This window comes from Diabrotica undecimpunctata, chromosome 5 (genome assembly GCF_040954645.1).
Source record: "Diabrotica undecimpunctata isolate CICGRU chromosome 5, icDiaUnde3, whole genome shotgun sequence".
NCBI lineage: Eukaryota > Metazoa > Arthropoda > Insecta > Coleoptera > Chrysomelidae > Diabrotica > Diabrotica undecimpunctata.
Genome location: NC_092807.1, coordinates 20,142,369 through 20,160,235, shown reverse-complemented (window position 1 = coordinate 20,160,235; position 17,867 = coordinate 20,142,369). Strand labels below are relative to the sequence as shown.

At 31.7% G+C, this 17,867-nt stretch overlaps 2 protein-coding genes across 3 annotated transcripts in view; one reads left to right on the top strand and one right to left on the bottom strand.

Annotated features, from left to right (window-relative positions):
* LOC140440555 (rhomboid-related protein 2-like) overlaps positions 1-1,809 on the bottom strand; it is an 87,837-nt gene extending 86,028 nt beyond the window's left edge. The window contains exon 1 of the mRNA XM_072530934.1: positions 1,526-1,809. The gene's annotated coding sequence lies outside the window, so the exon portion shown is untranslated. The remainder of the gene's footprint in view (positions 1-1,525) is intronic.
* Positions 1,810-2,044: 235 nt separating this feature from the next.
* LOC140441161 (uncharacterized) lies at positions 2,045-9,239 on the top strand. Of its 2 annotated transcripts, none has more exons than XR_011950967.1 (2): positions 2,045-8,646; positions 8,908-9,239. XR_011950967.1 is itself a non-coding variant. In XM_072531632.1 (2 exons), the coding sequence occupies exon 2, from the start codon at positions 3,595-3,597 to the stop codon at positions 6,148-6,150; it is 2,556 nt and encodes an 851-aa protein (XP_072387733.1). In that variant the 5' UTR covers positions 2,045-2,453; positions 2,715-3,594; the 3' UTR covers positions 6,151-9,239. The 2 variants fall into 2 exon arrangements, 1 of the variants encoding a protein (XP_072387733.1); XM_072531632.1 differs by having other exon boundaries at positions 2,045-2,453; positions 2,715-9,239.
* Positions 9,240-17,867: the final 8,628 nt, after the last annotated feature.

The window sequence follows — 17,867 nt, the reverse complement described above, 5'->3', positions numbered from 1 at the left end:
TACGCAATATGTATTTGCACACATTTTTGATAAAATTTATGCGTACAAAGGTAGGTCCAATTTTGTCACATTTCGCCGCAACGCACGCTGGCATCGTTTCAAAGTACCCCTACCATGGTCACGCACGGAGCGAATATGGAATTTTTAAAATCTAATGTGGAAGTAATTATAGATATGTCAAAAAAGGGAATATTTTAATATCAATGATATTTATCAAAATTATGTAGAGCAAATGACACGAGTTTTGACAGTATGTCATGTATTTACTGGCAATGATTATAACCCTGCATTTTATAGAAAAAGAAATGAAGAGACCATTTTATATTTTGAAGAAAAACGAGAGGTACCTGGTAGCCTTCCTGGATCTTTTAAGAATCCCTCCATCTGAAATGAATACTTCAAACTCAACATTTAAAGTTATTGAAGAATTTATTTGTAAAGTTTATTTCTTAAAAAGCAAAGACGTCAACATGGGGCGAGTTGAGCTCTTCGAGAAGGCTTTTGGAAACAACAAAAATCACGATGAAATGCTAATAAAAGCTCAGTTAAGAGGTCTCGATGCATCAAGTATGCCTCCATATAAAGAAAAGCTATTGCAACAAATTAAAAGAACAATTTATATATGCAGTGTGTGGCGCAATGCACATTTAAGATCACCAACAAATTTTAAACCTGAAAATTGTGGATGGACACTGATTGATAGAAGAAAAATATTACCACCATTGGTTTGATGGCTAACAGTGTCCTATATTTGATGATATATCTATAATATTTTATGCTTGTTATTTATATTTGAAATATAGTACTTGTAAAAAATCATAATCTATTATTATTTCAGATACGGAAAGTTAAAATAAAAAGAACGATGACATTATTAGTTTAAGTGATGAAGAGTTAAATAACAGTTCTGATGAGGAATGACAAAAAAAAGTTTAATTATTTAATTATTTTTTATTGTATAGGTATATATGTTTATATATTGTTGTGATCTGCTTTATGATTTTTTATTATTAATTAACACTAATTTAATTTATCCAATTATTTAATTAATTAATTCACTAATTTATGCAGAGTCATACAAATCAATTACTATTAAAAATTCTCAGGGTGCCTTTTTAATTTTACTTTAATCAGTTTACTTTATATATCTCTTCTAGTGGGTTCAGTATTTCCTAGTTGCTCATAATCGGGATAGAACAGGAAACGGAACTAACATTAAAACAACATAAATATGCACACAAATTATTATTTATTTTCAATAAGCAATACGATCAATATTAATAAATAACTTTTGTGGGCAATTATCTTTCCCAACAAACTCCTATACTCTAAATTTAATTTTAATTACAAACTATCTATTGATCTGTTTTATAATAATATCTACTAAAAAAATGACCATATAAAAATATAATTTATTCACAAAAAAATAACTCTTTGAAACTTGGAATCTTAGTTCGTATGCTTATATTTGATTTTATCTTTAGAATATCTTAAAATGTTCTTTCATTCAAATTATTTGACTGACCTTTAATTTTTTACACCAATGATGTCTCCTCTCGATCAAACCACAGTTCCTTCCTTGATTGATTATGTCCGGCTACCATCAAATCTTTCCCGTTCTCAGCATCGATCCAAACCGCATACCAGCAAACTACTCCTCCGAAAACACAAGCCCAAGCCTCTTTTGACCGGTACTCTTTATTCACAAATTCTCCTTTCTTTCTCAATTATATCTGACTATGCAGACTCAAAAGAGGTATTAATCTTCTCGATTTTGATCTGCTCTCAGCTTCCACCTTTTTCACTAACAAACGAAAAACACTGGTACTCAGATTGACTACACGAAAACACGTCTTCTCTTCTGGTCTGCCGGTAACATAATAATTTTTTCAATCTCTCCCAGACAACCTTCTCAACTCTCTCATTCCCACCATTCCTTTTTAACCAATCATAAGCATTCATCTTTCCCACTTTTTTCGATTTAGAAAATTTCCAACATGATATTTAAAACAAATGTAACGTTATAAACGTCACATCTCTATTAATTTATATTTAAATAATTATTTCATTCTAATTTGTTTATTAATTTATTAATTTCTTTATCTTTAGTTTAATTTTTACTATTTTTTTTATTCATAAAAATAGTTGGCGCCCACAAAATGTTTTTTCTCTTCTTCCTCTGTCTTTATTTTCTCTCTTTCTGTCCCATAGAATAAATATTTGCCCTCTCACTTTTGTTCGGCAGACTATTCTGTTCTGTGTTGACTGACAAGCTAGTTTCATGATATCTATACCAACATTCTATGACATCTGTGCTAACTTCATTCAGTCTCCCACTTTCTGTCAAAACAACTTTTCTGTAGTGGGATTATTTTTTGCCTCTTTTTGAAATTTATAAAAGAAGGCAAAAATTATTATAAGACTCATTTTTATGGTCTACAACTTCTCTTGGGGTAAGTACTTTCATTGTGATATTTATTCTATAATCCTGACCACATTTCCAATATTTGTAACCTTACTTTCTTTCGAAAGCACATTTTCTTTTGATATATGCATTAGGACTCTATAACAGAATTTAACTAAGTAGTAACATTCATATTTCATTTTATCCTTGCCATATGCTATTTGTTTAAGTGTAATTTTGTAAGATGGCAAGGAAGTTAAACCTTTCTTTTTGATGTGTTTCTAATGCATGTTGTTTCTTATCCTTTTAGTTTATTGGAGATATCAAAACTTTAACTGGATATTTTATTGGGTTTGTTGGACACATCAAAACTTTATTGGAGATATAAAACTTATTGGTTTACTGGACAATTTAATTAGTTTATTGGTTTTATTGGCATATTTGGAGTTCAATAATTGGTCTGGACATACAGCCACGTGTAACTGCAGCTCTCCAGAAGCCACAACTTCTAATTGGAGGATCCAACAGCTAGAACACACAAGCCGCCCATCGAAGCAATAAGTAACACTTATAACTGTTAAGCTTTGGCAGGGTTAATTATTGTTTTTTTTTATTGATTTAAATAAATATGATTGGTTAAAATTTGTCTTATTTGCTATCAACTGAGAACTCAGGTTCAATCCCTAATTAAGACAAGACGAACTCACCCTTGAGATACTGAGCTAGGCAAGGTATAGACGATAAGCTCCCATGGTTGATTGAGGTATTATTTCTACAATAGTATTTCAATTCTCTTTGGTAGTCTTATCGTTACACATTGGCGCCCAACCGTACTTGTTTTATTCAGGGAATTGTGCTCTGGGTTTTTGGTTTGGTGGCAGATAACAAACTTTGATAAATACTTTCTTATTTATATTTTTTGTGTGTTCATATTATCATTATTTGCAGTTAATTTTAATATTTCCATATTTTTGACTGTTTTTATATATTTTCACATGTTGGGTTAAAAAGTATTACCATTTTTTATATATTTCAGCATATATTTTATACTCAGATATTTTTATATGTTTTTTTTTTGATGGTAGGTACTTTTATACTGTTGTAAGTGGTTTGTTTTTTATTAACTTAACCAGTTTTTGTGGATAGTGTATTTTAATTACTTTCTTAATTTTTTAAATTATTTCTTCAAGATGCTACCTAAACATTTAAAGACAGATGAATTATCATATGAAATTCTTATTAGGAATGTCTCTGTCCCAAATACAGTAGAGGAAAAACGAAAGATCCTTGCTGGACTTCTTTCTCAAGAAGCCAGTAACCGTAGTTTTTCTGATGTTTCTGTTAATTTATCTTTTGATGTTGATTACCAACAAGCTTTAGCTTCCTATTCTGACCTATTAAGTCTCATATCTGATTATTCAGGTACAAAATTTGATAGTAGATTCAAAGCTTTCAGTTCTCGTTTAACTCATTTGTCTGGTAGAATCTCCCGTCTACAGCCAACTTCTGTAGACGAAGAAAAATTAAAAAAAGCTATCCGCTATGATTTGTTGAAATTAGAAGGTACTTTGTCTGACATTGTAGATCAACCTGATATGGTAGACCAACCTGTTGCTTCTACTCCTGATAGAGTAAACCTCGATTATTCTCAATCTTCAGTCTCACCTGTTAAGTCTGTTCCTGTTTATAAATGGGGTATTAAAAAATTTTCTGGTAAAGAACCTCTAATTCCATTTCTCGAACAGATTGAAACTTTAAAGTTTTCTAGGAACTGCACTGATGAAGATTTATTCATCTCTGCAGGAGACCTATTTGAAGGTGCTGCTTTTACTTGGTGGCATAATCACTTTACAAAAAAATCTTTTAATTCTTGGTCTGAATTAGTTGCTTCCTTAAAGGAAACGTATTTACCTTACAATTATGAAAGAAATTTGTGGGAACAAATACGTTCTACAAAACAGTCTTTCAAACAACCTGTCTCTGCATATATTTCTTATATGGAGTCTTTGATGCTCCGGTCTTCAAAATCTATTCCTGAGTGTGAAAAAGTAGATGAAATCATTAATGGTCTTCTTCCTGATTATGTCAAGGCTCTTGCTTTCCAGGATGTGGAATCAGTTGCAGACCTTACAAAGTATTGTAAGAGATTTGAAGCTGCTCTTACTATTTCGTCTCGCAGTAAATTTTCTGTTGAGTCTCTTTCTTCTTCTGCTACATGTTGGAACTGCAACATGACAGGCCATATTTTTCAAGTATGTAATAAACCCAAGAGAAAGTTTTGTCATGGTTGTGGGTTTAAGAATATTACCACAAATGAATGTAGCAGATGTTCAAAAAACGGTTTGAAAGAACATTCCAGGGAAAACTTTTCGAAGACATTCAAACAACCCAAGTCAGTGAATGTGTCTAAGAAAGTTATACCTAAAACTACTTCTTTTATATCTAATGATAATTTAAGCACTTTTTCTTCAGTACAATCTGAAACTTTACCTTCTTCTAGTACTTCTGTTCTTTCTAGTGGTCCTTTAAATTCTAAGGTACATTTAAATTCTACTTCATTATTAGATGTTCATAATAATGATAATAGACCATATATTTCTATTTCTGTAGGTAGTGAAACAATCTCTGCACTTCTTGATACTGGCAGTAATGTTAGTATTATTGGTTCTCCTTCTTTATTTTTACTTAAAAAACTCAAATTAGCACTTAATTTTGATGTTTCAAGTCAACTCACTACTGCTGATGGAAACATTCAGAGTATTTTAGGATATGTTTGGTTACCTGTTACTTTATTGAGTAAAACTCAATCACTTAAAGTGTTAATAGTTCCTTCTATTTCACATAAGATGATATTAGGTATGGATTTTATTCGTTTGTTTCAACTTTGTTTGGATTTCTCAAATTTTTCATTTAAGGCTACAGATTTATCTACTTGTGTAGTAAATACTGTTAGCAGTGCTGAAAATCTTTCTGACATTCAACAGTCACAACTTAACTCTGTTCATCGTAGTGATTCTGTAAATGTAGTAACTGACTCTCTTTCAAGAATTCCTGAAGTATCTCAAGTTTCTCTCTTGAATTTATCTAATTTAAAAACAGATGCTTGGTATAGGAATATGATAGGGAAAGTTACAGTAAACCCTAACTTATATCCTGCTTTTAAGGTTCAGGATGATGTTCTTTATAAATATGTTTTTTCTAGCTCAAAGTTTTCTGATTCTTCTCCAGAATGGAAAATTTTTGTTCCTTCTCCACATAGGAAGGAAATTTTGCAAATTTATCATGATGATCCTACAGCTGCTCATTTAGGTGTCTTTAAAACCCTTTGTAGGATTTCAGAATTGTATTACTGGCCTAAAATGAGATCTTTTGTTGTGAACTATGTTCATAAATGTAAAGTTTGTGCTTCTTGCAAGCCTTTAGAGAATATTTCTCCTGTCTTTAATGAAGTTCAGAAGAGAATAGGTCACTCTTACAATACCAACACTAAATGCTACAATTTATGTAGACATGATGTAAAATTTCATGTAGGTGCTAAAGTCCGGAAGAAAAATAACATCCTTTCAAATGCTGTGCATGATTTTTCTGCTAAATTAGCTCCCAAATGTATTCCCTGTATTATACATAAAGTTTTATCTCCTTTAGTATATAATCTTAAGGATCTAGATGGTAAAGACCTTGGTAATTTTCATGTGCAAGATATTAAGTTAGATGTTACTGATTCTAGTGATGATGAGTCTCAATAATGTTGTATAATATGGTAAAGCATTATCTTTTATTATTTTATCTCTTTATATTTTGATATTTCTGTAGTTATGATAAACATATTAATCTTATTTATTTGACATTACCCTAACTGTTTATATATTCCTATTATTTTACTTTGGGTAATTGTTTTTGATTTTGATACAATTAAAAGCCTCATCCAGCACTTTATGTATGACAACATGGTTAGTTGCATACATGGTGTTTTAGTTTTCCTAGGATACATATATCCTAAGGAGATTTTGGGCCAGATTATATGAATCTGTGTTCCTTTTTGGTCTTTTAGAGACAATTAATATACCGTAGTAGGTATATATATTTTTTTTGGATGATGTGTTTTTTCTTATTTCTTTTGGAGTTAAAATAATTCTATGCATCTACTTTTAGAAATCTGGTGTAGAATTATGGCGCTTTGAAGTTTGATTGTAGTATACCTACTTTCACTTGTTTTCTTCTATTTTTGTAAACTATATTTATGCAGTACTTTATTCTTTTGTGTAGATCCCTGGTTTATATTTAGTGAGAATAACATTTCTTATGTATCATTATCTTATTTTCATTATTAACTTACTCTTAGTCTTCTAAGACTTGTTTTATGCAGTTACCATATCTCTTTTGTGTAGAACTTTGTCTTATTTGACATATCAAGTAAAGTTTATATGTATTTTTGAGTTGTTTATCAATAATTACATTTGCATATCAATGTCTACATGCTTTTACTCATTTTATAATTTTGATATTATTGTTACCTTACTTTAGGTACTCAGTTATCCTGAGTACTAATTTTTTTTTGAGATTCATTCATTAGCAGTATCCATTAACTATTCATTTTTGTGAGATATGATCTCTATATTATGTATTTACCTGACTTTGCTTATTTGTCTTTATTTTTGTATACTTACCTTTGACTTTGATTATTAACTAGACTTCATACTATGTGTATAGAATGCTATTTTGCAAAGGAAGTTGTTGTACTTCCGAAGAAGAATTTCTGAAGACAGAATTCTTCAACAATGTATATCTGAATATATCAGATGCATTGCCCCTTTGTTATTATTATTTTTGTTATTGTGGGCCTGAGCTTTGATGCAGATGTACATTCGTACCACTGGATCTTCCTTAAATGGTGGGTTGTCTCCAGGGTATGGCGTCGGGGGGTTCATGGCACATAGGGCTGTCGTCTCCGAGGAGCGCTGTCGTGGTTTAACCGTGGGCTATGGGCTACTGCGTTCATACCAACATGGTTTCAATTGATCCTTTGGTAGGGTCCATGTACAGTACCAAAGTCTACAGATACCCGATTACTTTAAATTAATTTTTTCCCTTCATTTTTAGTCTGATGAATACTAAAATTCATTGGGTAATATGCATTTATATTCCCCTGAGCGTTCCCCTCAAAAACTGTATATTATAATTAATAAATTTTTATTATAAACTTTATGCTACACCATCTTACTGCTTACTTTATAACAGTACCTATTTAATTTCAGTTTAATGAATACTGAAATTCATTGAGTAATTTTTTTTATTTTTCCAGAGATAATCTCTGTAGTAATTTATTAATATTAGATTAATAATTTTAGTGTGATGAATACTACAATTCATTGGGTAATTTTTTTTATTTTCCCCAGATTAACATCTGAAAATTATTTTGTTATTTTTTTTAAATATAGCAAATTTGAGTTATACTTTAAATTTTCTATGAATAGTAATGTATACTAATTACTTATATTTATTAATTTAATTATTTTGTTATATAAATTTTTTAAATAACATAACAAATTTTAGTTTGACGGATACTACAATTCGTTGGGAAGTATTCAATTTCCCTGAGTAATACTCTAAATTTTTTTTATGATCATTCTTTTGTTATTATATTCATTAACTTGATTGCTTTGTTATAAAGTATTTATTTTTGATTTGTTACTACAGATTACTACTGCATATATTTATTCCTAGGTAGAACATTATGTTCTTGTTTTCTTTGAGAAAAATTTCTCAGTTGTGTTCGAAATTTTTCTGATGGGTGGTAGGAGTGTGTAACGTTATAAACGTCACATCTCTATTAATTTATATTTAAATAATTATTTCATTCTAATTTGTTTATTAATTTATTAATTTCTTTATCTTTAGTTTAATTTTTACTATTTTTTTTATTCATAAAAATAGTTGGCGCCCACAAAATGTTTTTTCTCTTCTTCCTCTGTCTTTATTTTCTCTCTTTCTGTCCCATAGAATAAATATTTGCCCTCTCACTTTTGTTCGGCAGACTATTCTGTTCTGTGTTGACTGACAAGCTAGTTTCATGATATCTATACCAACATTCTATGACATCTGTGCTAACTTCATTCAGTCTCCCACTTTCTGTCAAAACAACTTTTCTGTAGTGGGATTATTTTTTGCCTCTTTTTGAAATTTATAAAAGAAGGCAAAAATTATTATAAGACTCATTTTTATGGTCTACAACTTCTCTTGGGGTAAGTACTTTCATTGTGATATTTATTCTATAATCCTGACCACATTTCCAATATTTGTAACCTTACTTTCTTTCGAAAGCACATTTTCTTTTGATATATGCATTAGGACTCTATAACAGAATTTAACTAAGTAGTAACATTCATATTTCATTTTATCCTTGCCATATGCTATTTGTTTAAGTGTAATTTTGTAAGATGGCAAGGAAGTTAAACCTTTCTTTTTGATGTGTTTCTAATGCATGTTGTTTCTTATCCTTTTAGTTTATTGGAGATATCAAAACTTTAACTGGATATTTTATTGGGTTTGTTGGACACATCAAAACTTTATTGGAGATATAAAACTTATTGGTTTACTGGACAATTTAATTAGTTTATTGGTTTTATTGGCATATTTGGAGTTCAATAATTGGTCTGGACATACAGCCACGTGTAACTGCAGCTCTCCAGAAGCCACAACTTCTAATTGGAGGATCCAACAGCTAGAACACACAAGCCGCCCATCGAAGCAATAAGTAACACTTATAACTGTTAAGCTTTGGCAGGGTTAATTATTGTTTTTTTTTATTGATTTAAATAAATATGATTGGTTAAAATTTGTCTTATTTGCTATCAACTGAGAACTCAGGTTCAATCCCTAATTAAGACAAGACGAACTCACCCTTGAGATACTGAGCTAGGCAAGGTATAGACGATAAGCTCCCATGGTTGATTGAGGTATTATTTCTACAATAGTATTTCAATTCTCTTTGGTAGTCTTATCGTTACACAAATAAACTACTTTCACTCAAATTACTTTTCTGAAACCATTAACAATTTTGCCTTTTTCAACAGAAATAAGTTTCCAAATTCTTGTTATCTCATATCTAAATCTAATTCTTATTTACTTTCGAAAAATGCCCACCGCAAATTACAATTACAAGTTTATTCCTAAATCTATAATTATACGGGTTCCATTGTCCTTTCACTATTCACTCAGTCTTTCACGGAAAAACTCGTTAGGGTCCCGTCACAGAACAATGTTTTTTTTTATTCTAACTATTACAAATAAGTACAGGGTTGTATTTTAACTTATATGCCCGCGGTATATTAAAATAATAAAAAAACTCTTTATTCTATTTCTGATCGATAAACTGATCCATAACAATATATATATATATATATATATATATATATATATATATATATATATATATATATATATATATATATATATATATATATATGTATATATATATATATATATATATATATATATATATATATATATTTATATTATTTTTACAATTTTTTTTAATAATCGTACAAAATATAATATAAAATATCAAATACTTACTTAAATACCAATAATCTTTGTTATACGCATAATTCTCAATAGCGCAATTTAATAAATGCGAACTTTTGCATTTCACGCGAAAAATAACTGATTTTTTCATGGGGCGCTCTCGCACCATTTGATTAGTCCGCCAATAGTATTAAACATTAAATAATTATCTAAAAAATTAACTTTTTATTTAGTCCGACAGTTATTAATAAAATTTAGCTTTGCGTAACATCTGAAATTTGTATAGATTAAATAAATAAAAAACTCGTGCAAGATTAAAATAATATACTTTCGGATATATTTATCCTCAACAAACGAAAAGTTTTCATTCCCTGAAATATTTACTCCCTTTACAAGTACTCTTTACATAGTGTCAGAGATACGCTTATTATATGTATATTTAACATCTTAATATTAACTTTAAAATATTTGTTCCTCCAGATCATCCTATGAGTTGTACGAGAACAAACATGCGAGCAAAAAGAGAAGCCATTAATTACTCAACGCCTTCATACGAGTGAGCTCGAAATTCAAACACTACAAACTTTCGTCATAGTTACAAGACATGTCTGAATTAGGAAGTGTATACTGCTGTCTAATGTTTCGATTTTGGTATTTGATGTGGTTGGAAAGTGGTTGGGACTAGGGAGAAGTAAGAAGGCTAGTTTCGTAATTTCATAAAAGTAATTTATAACCTTTCCACGACAGATTTAACAACACAAATAATTACACATCTGTAGATTTATAGGGCAATGGTAAATTTATTTAATTAAATCTATTAATCATAATTTCTTCTTTTGCTGCAAGGGTCAATGTAACTACTGAAAGCATATTTTTCTTGAAGTGTCTTCTTCTTACTTTACTTTCTGTTTCGAAGATTGGCAATCATCATAGCCACTATAATTTTCAAGAAAAGGTTGTTTTGAACTTCAAGGATACCGTTTTCTTAACTTTTTCAGCCAACATATTCATTCGGTGTCCTCTATTTTGCCTTAAATTGAACCGCATTTTGATACTCGCTTTGTACGTCCAAGATAAATGAACATTTTTTTAATGTTTTATTATTATTCGACTCATATCATTTCTCATTTTTCCGAAAACTTTAATATTGGTAACGACTTTGCGTCCATGATTCGACTCCATAGCCTAGGACAATATGGACGTAGAGTGCAACAAATTTAAGTTTGGGAATGTGACGCGTGTTTAGCGCAGGTGGGCGGACTGTTTCTACCGGTGGCGTACGGAAACAGGTAGATTTAAAATATTTTTTTATAAGTATATCCAATTAAGTTAACAATGAATTTGTTAATTTTTATTTTCATAGTTCTTAAGCATTATGAAATTTATAGTCAGTTGCACTCGAAAAATAATGAGTAAAATATTAGGAGTACTTTAATAAATAACAAATTCCTCAATACTTACAATTTATTAACATTATCCCGAAGGAAGGGTTTCAATAATACAAAAAAATAAGTAGTTTATTTTAACTAATTAAGTAATATATTTATTTGTCTAAACAAGAAGTTATTTATGATTCCTCGCATGATTCTAAGATCTCTATTCCTAAATTTGAATTACAATCTTCATCCTCAGAAAAGCTTTCTCCGGATAAACCAGTATTAACAACAAATTCCAGACAAATAAAAGAAAAGTCGCTGGAATACAACAAACCAGCATATATATGTGTCTAATAAATTTGAAGAAAGCGTTTGATAGAGTGAGAATTCGGGACGCGATACATTTATTATATGAAAAGGGAATATCACTGGATTTAGTAAAAACCATTGAGAATATAATATAAAGATAACATAGCTATGGTAAGATGTAAAGGAAAACTATCACAATGAAATCATAAAGAAAGTTAAAAAAAGTAGAGGATGTAGAATGGGAGAAAAGGAAATAAGGATAATATGCTACGCCGACGACGCCATAATAACAGCCGAAAATGAAGATGACCTACAAAGATTAATTAAAGAATTCGAAGATACGGCGCTCATATACAACATGGAGATATCAACAGAGAAAACTAAAGCGATAGTGATATCAGCGGAACCGAGAAGATGTAAACTAGTCGTAAATAACAAAATAATAGAACAAGTGATGGAAACTGAATACTTGGGATTAAAACTGTCAAGCTACGGAAAAGTGGAAGAAGCAGTACAAAAACAAGTGAACATGGCAAACAGAGCAGCAGGATGTCTCAACAACACAATCTGGAGAAACAAATACCTCACAACGGAAACCAAAACCAGGATATATAAATCAACAATGAGACCGATAATGACGTACACAGCGGAAACAAGAGCAGATACGGCGAAAACACAAAGACTACTGGAAACAACAGAAATGAAAGTCCTACGAAAAATAACATACCAAACTCTAAGAGACAGAGTAAGAAGTGAGGAAATACGAGCGAGATGTGGTATAGAGGAAATAAACGCGTGGACCAAAAGAAGAAAAGTGGAATGGAATCAACACATCGAAAAAATGACAGAAAATAGAATAGTACGAATAGCAAGAGACAAATCGCCAAATGGAAGAAGATCATTGGGACGACCGAGGAAAAGATGGTCAGACAACGTCAATTGAGGCTAAAAACCGAAGTAAAACAGGCATTTTGCCTATTTATAAAGTAGGAAGAAGAAGAAGAAAAACAAATTGCGTAAGTGGTACAGCGTATTATCTAACAAAATGTTCTTTTTCAATTTAAATGTTTTTATAATTTTGCGCATGTTTACATGTATTAATCCACTCCTCTAATATCACTTTTTATGAAAATTTAATTTTTGCTATATTTTCAACATTATTTATATTAAATATTGTATTATTATGAGTTGTCACTCTACCTTTTATCAAAGCTCATATTTTTTCAAAAGGGTTTAATTCCGGATGATAGGGAGGCAAGTGAAGACCTTGATGTCCATGATGTCCAAGCTCAAAATATAATACATATACAAATGGAAAAAATGTCATAAAATTATCGTAAAAATTATTTTAGAGGATTTTTCGGCGAATTAAAATAAAAATAATCATTGTATATTTTTGCTAAACGATCTTTAACTCGTTATTATTTTCGTAGACAGTCGTTAATAAGCTTTTTATGAAATTTTTGTCAAAAATAGAATTTGATTTATTATGAAATTTTAAAAGTAATTATGGCTTATATTACTGTTATTGTTGTCACAATTGACTTTTTAATTATAAACATGCACCTTATTTAAACATTTACACGCATATTAACGCACACAGCGTTAGGTAAAAATCCAGTCTTTTCTCCAGCCTGAACAATAATCAACTTTTTGCCCTTAGAAATCGGTTTCTTTAAAGTTTTTCCACTTTGATCTGCCCAGTGATATGGTGCAGTATGACTGATGTGCACGTATTTGTCTTTCATTGTTCATTGATATAAATTATGGTTCTACCCTCAGATCAAAATTGAATTAGCTGCTTTAAATATTGTATATTTGTTTTGAACGAATATCATAACTTTTCATTAGGACATTCCTATTGTCTTCGGATTTTCGCATTGTCTTTCGATTTTCGCCACATGCAGTTTGTTCGAGATGATTTGAAGAGTATCTATTCAAAAATATGATGATTTTATTTGTTTCTATCTTTTTAGGAGCCATATTGTTAAGTAACTATTATTAATAACTAAAATAAACACACTATAGATATCCTAAATGACTTAATAATACACTAATTACTACTACCAATATACTAAGCACTAATCTAAAAGAAAATAATAAAATATCCAACACGATCAAATCAACATGTCAAACACTCTCTGTGATACATACTTCTCAAACTACGACACTGGCAAGCAGTACACTGGTCGTTTCCATGGTAACACTAGTAAACACGATTCACTGCGCATCGTCGGAGTATAAGTCATATTCCCAAACTTTAGTTTGTTGCAGATAATATTGTGTCAAATATATTTTTAGGGTCAGTACTAAATCTCCGCTATTAAAAAGTTTTTTTAATTTTATAAAATTGGCATGTGATTTTAATTTTAAACCTTCTTTTCGGCTTTCTATTCATTATTTTTTGTTACAGTAAATTTGAATGACGCGCAATAAACAAGAGCAATTATTGCCAAATTCGAAGAAGGTTGGTCAGTAAGGCAAGTTGCTGCAGATTTTAACGAGAGCCGTATGTGCATATCAAAAATCAAACAAAGGCTAGATTAAATTGATATAAGATTGAATGCTCGAATAAATGAACTTTTACAATTAAAGGCAGATATCGAGCACAGTTTTATTAATTAAATCTTGCCCAAGTACTTTCGCCTCCTAGAGCATCTTTAAGGGCACCTGAAATAAGCCAAAAAACGTTTTTTAATGAAGAAATTGATTAACCTCGATAAAAACTGGAAGTTAATGAATGAAAAAAAGTTTTTTGTGATGACATTTATGATGAGGTTTCTAAAACGTTATTGGCTTATTTCAGATGCTCCTGAAGATGCTCTAGGGAGCGAAAGTACTTGGGCAAGATTTAATTAATAAAACTGTGCTCGATATCTGCCTTTAATTTTCAAAGTTTAAAGACTAGATTATTTTCACTCTATAGCAAGGCGAGATAACGATGATTATGGGAGATTTTAACCCTCCATCACTCGCACCTCAAAAAACTACGCCATAAGGTCTACGCCAACTATAGGACAAATAAATGGGTCATTAGTACTTATTGGTTAGCACTGGTCTTATTAGTGTTTTGTATACAGTCAGTTTAATTTTTCTAGGCATTTTTGAGGCCATCTGTCTTCTTAAGCCATAGTAACACTTATTGGCGAGCACTGTTCTTCTTTTGATTTCTTCACTGGCGCTGTTATCTTTGGTTAGCAGCGACCCTAAGTATATAAAGGTGTCAACACCTTCCAGTTCTATGTCATCAATTATTATTCGTGTAGGTGTCGGGTTGCTTGACCTAGTGCAACACATATATTTGGTCTTTTGAACATTTATATTTAGTCCCATTCTGTGTGCAGATGCTCTTAACGACCGAAATGCTTTAGTCAGAGATTCTGTGACCTACCTATGATCTCTATGTCATCTGCGTATCCGACAATTTGTACTGATTTGTTAAAGATAGTACCATTCGTAGTAATCTGCAACTCTCGAATTATTTTTTCTAATGCCAGGTTAAATAAGACACACGATAGTCCATTTTTGCAATGGAAGGGTTGTGAGAGATCATTTTGGATTTTTACCATGCTCTCTGCACCTGTGAGTGTAAGTTCAGTTAACCGGACAAGATCAAACGGAATGCGAATTTCTACCATAGCAAGTAGAAGTTTATTTCTCTTAACGGAGTCGTATGCGGCTTTGAAGTCAACAAATATGTGGTGGGTGTCGATGCCGAACTCTAGGGTTTTTTCAAGGATCTGCCTCACTGTAAATATCTGGTCCGTTGTTGATTTATTAGGACGGAAACCGAACTGATATCCTCCCACTATTTGTTCGGTGTAGGGGAGGAGTCTTTTGTACAATACGTTGGACAACACTTTATATGCCATATTGAGTAGAGTGATGCCTCTACTCAATAGAGTATAATTATTACACAAACACTAACACTAACACAGAATGACCAAGAATTGCTCAAACAAGGTTTGTGGCGCAGGTGTTACAATTTTGAGTTGTATAGAAGATTTGAAGAACCTGACGTTGTGAAATTCATTAAGGTAGCACGCCTCAGATGGATAGGTCATGTAATCAGACGAGAGGAAGATGCCATAGTCAGAAAAGTTTTTGACCGAAGAGGGCCGATCGGACAACGAAGAAGAGGAAGACCGAGATTTAGGTACCAAGACAACCTAGAAAATGATTTGAAGTCTATCGGAATTAGAGCATGGAGAAGAGTTGCCAGAGACAGGGGCGAATGGAGGATTGTTCTGAAGAAGGCTTTGGCTCATAAAGAGCTGTAACGCCACTGATGATGATGAGTACTTATTGGTTAAGTTCATTGGCTATTAACTCACAAAAAAACGATAAACTTATATTTTTTTAAAACATAACTGCAAAAAAAACTACTAGTTACACTAAAAAAATATACACATTACCCTAGAACAAATCAAATAAGGGGAGGTATTCCAAAAAAATGGACGCATTACGCATAAAATTAGATTTCTTCCTCTTCTAGGCAGTGGTGGCAAGTAAAATTTGTTAAACCTGTGTGCTCTTTATATATCGGCAACTTACAGTTAGTACAATAATGTTGGGTAAACCTGTTCTTCCTTACATGGCAAAAAGAACATTGGTTTTATAGTTACAGCCCTTGAGAAACTGATGGCTTTTCTCCGGTTATATTTCGAATCCTGAGTCTCAACTGAAAATGCAGATTTGGGATATTGGACTGTCGTCGAAGATTGGACATTAAAAGTTGCTTGCCAAGCTGCGCAATGTAGCCTCTTCGAGATGTTACAATATTAGTATTATTGTTGTAAATTATTTGGCTGTTTATAAATGAAATATTTAGTAGGCTGCAAAAAACAGTAAACGGCCAGCGATTGCTAAATCGAGTCACCGAGTATTCTGCCTTCATTTTATCAACAACATCCACTCCGACTTTTGTGAGGTTGTAATCAGTAATAATTTCTGGCTTCATGGTATGCTCTTTGGTGTTTTTATCAATGAAACCATCGCTGTGTATTGTTAAAAGTAGTAGTACATTCTTATTTTTTTTTATCACATATGATACAAGTACACACTTGCTTCCATCGTCACCATATGCAAACATGCTACTACATAAAGGGCTTCCTGTATCTGTCTGTCTTCCTTTTACGTTTGTTAACTCAGGGGGAAATATTTGAAATATTTAGTAGGCTGCAGAAAACAGTGAACGGCCAGCGATTGCCAAATCGAGTCACCGAGTATTCTGCCTTCATTTTATCAACAACATCCACTCCGCCTTTTGTGAGGTTGTAATCAGTAATAATTTCTGGCTTCATGGTATGCTCTTTGGTGTTTTTATCAATGAAACCATCGCTGTGTATTGTTAAAAGTAGTAGTACATTCTTATTTTTTTTTATCACATATGATACAAGTACACACTTGCTTCCATCGTCACCATATGCAAACATGCTACTACATAAAGGTCTTCCTGTATCTGTCTGTCTTCCTTTTACGTTTGTCAACTCAGGGGGAAATATTTGAAATATTTAGTAGGCTGCAGAAAACAGTGAACGGCCAGCGATTGCTAAATCGAGTCACCGAGTATTCTGCCTTCATTTTATCAACAACATCCACTCCGCCTTTTGTGAGGTTGTAATCAGTAATAATTTCTGGCTTCATGGTATGCTCTTTGGTGTTTTTATCAATGAAACCATCGCTGTGTATTGTTAAAAGTAGTAGTACATTCTTATTTTTTTTTATCACATATGATACAAGTACACACTTGCTTCCATCGTCACCATATGTAAACATGCTACTACATAAAGGGCTTCCTGTATCTGTCTGTCTTCCTTTTACGTTTGTTAACTCAGGGGGAAATATTTGAAATATTTAGTAGGCTGCAGAAAACAGTGAACGGCCAGCGATTGCCAAATCGAGTCACCGAGTATTCTGCCTTCATTTTATCAACAACATCCACTCCGCCTTTTATGAGGTTGTAATCAGTAATAATTTCTGGCTTCATGGTATGCTCTTTGGTGTTTTTATCAATGAAACCATCGCTGTGTATTGTTAAAAGTAGCAGTACATTCTTATTTTTTTTTATCACATATGATACAAGTACACACTTGCTTCCATCGTCACCATATGCAAACATGCTACTACATAAAGGTCTTCCTGTATCTGTCTGTCTTCCTTTTACGTTTGTTAACTCAGGGGGAATTTGTTGTTTGTTTTTACGCAAAGTACCTATCGTTGTCAAGCAATGATCGTTTAATAAAGAGTTGGCT

Bases quoted from the DNA above. Each gene is read 5' to 3' on its own strand.
- LOC140441161 (XM_072531632.1), top strand. From the start codon at position 3,595: ATGCTACCTAAACATTTAAAGACAGATGAATTATCATATGAAATTCTT.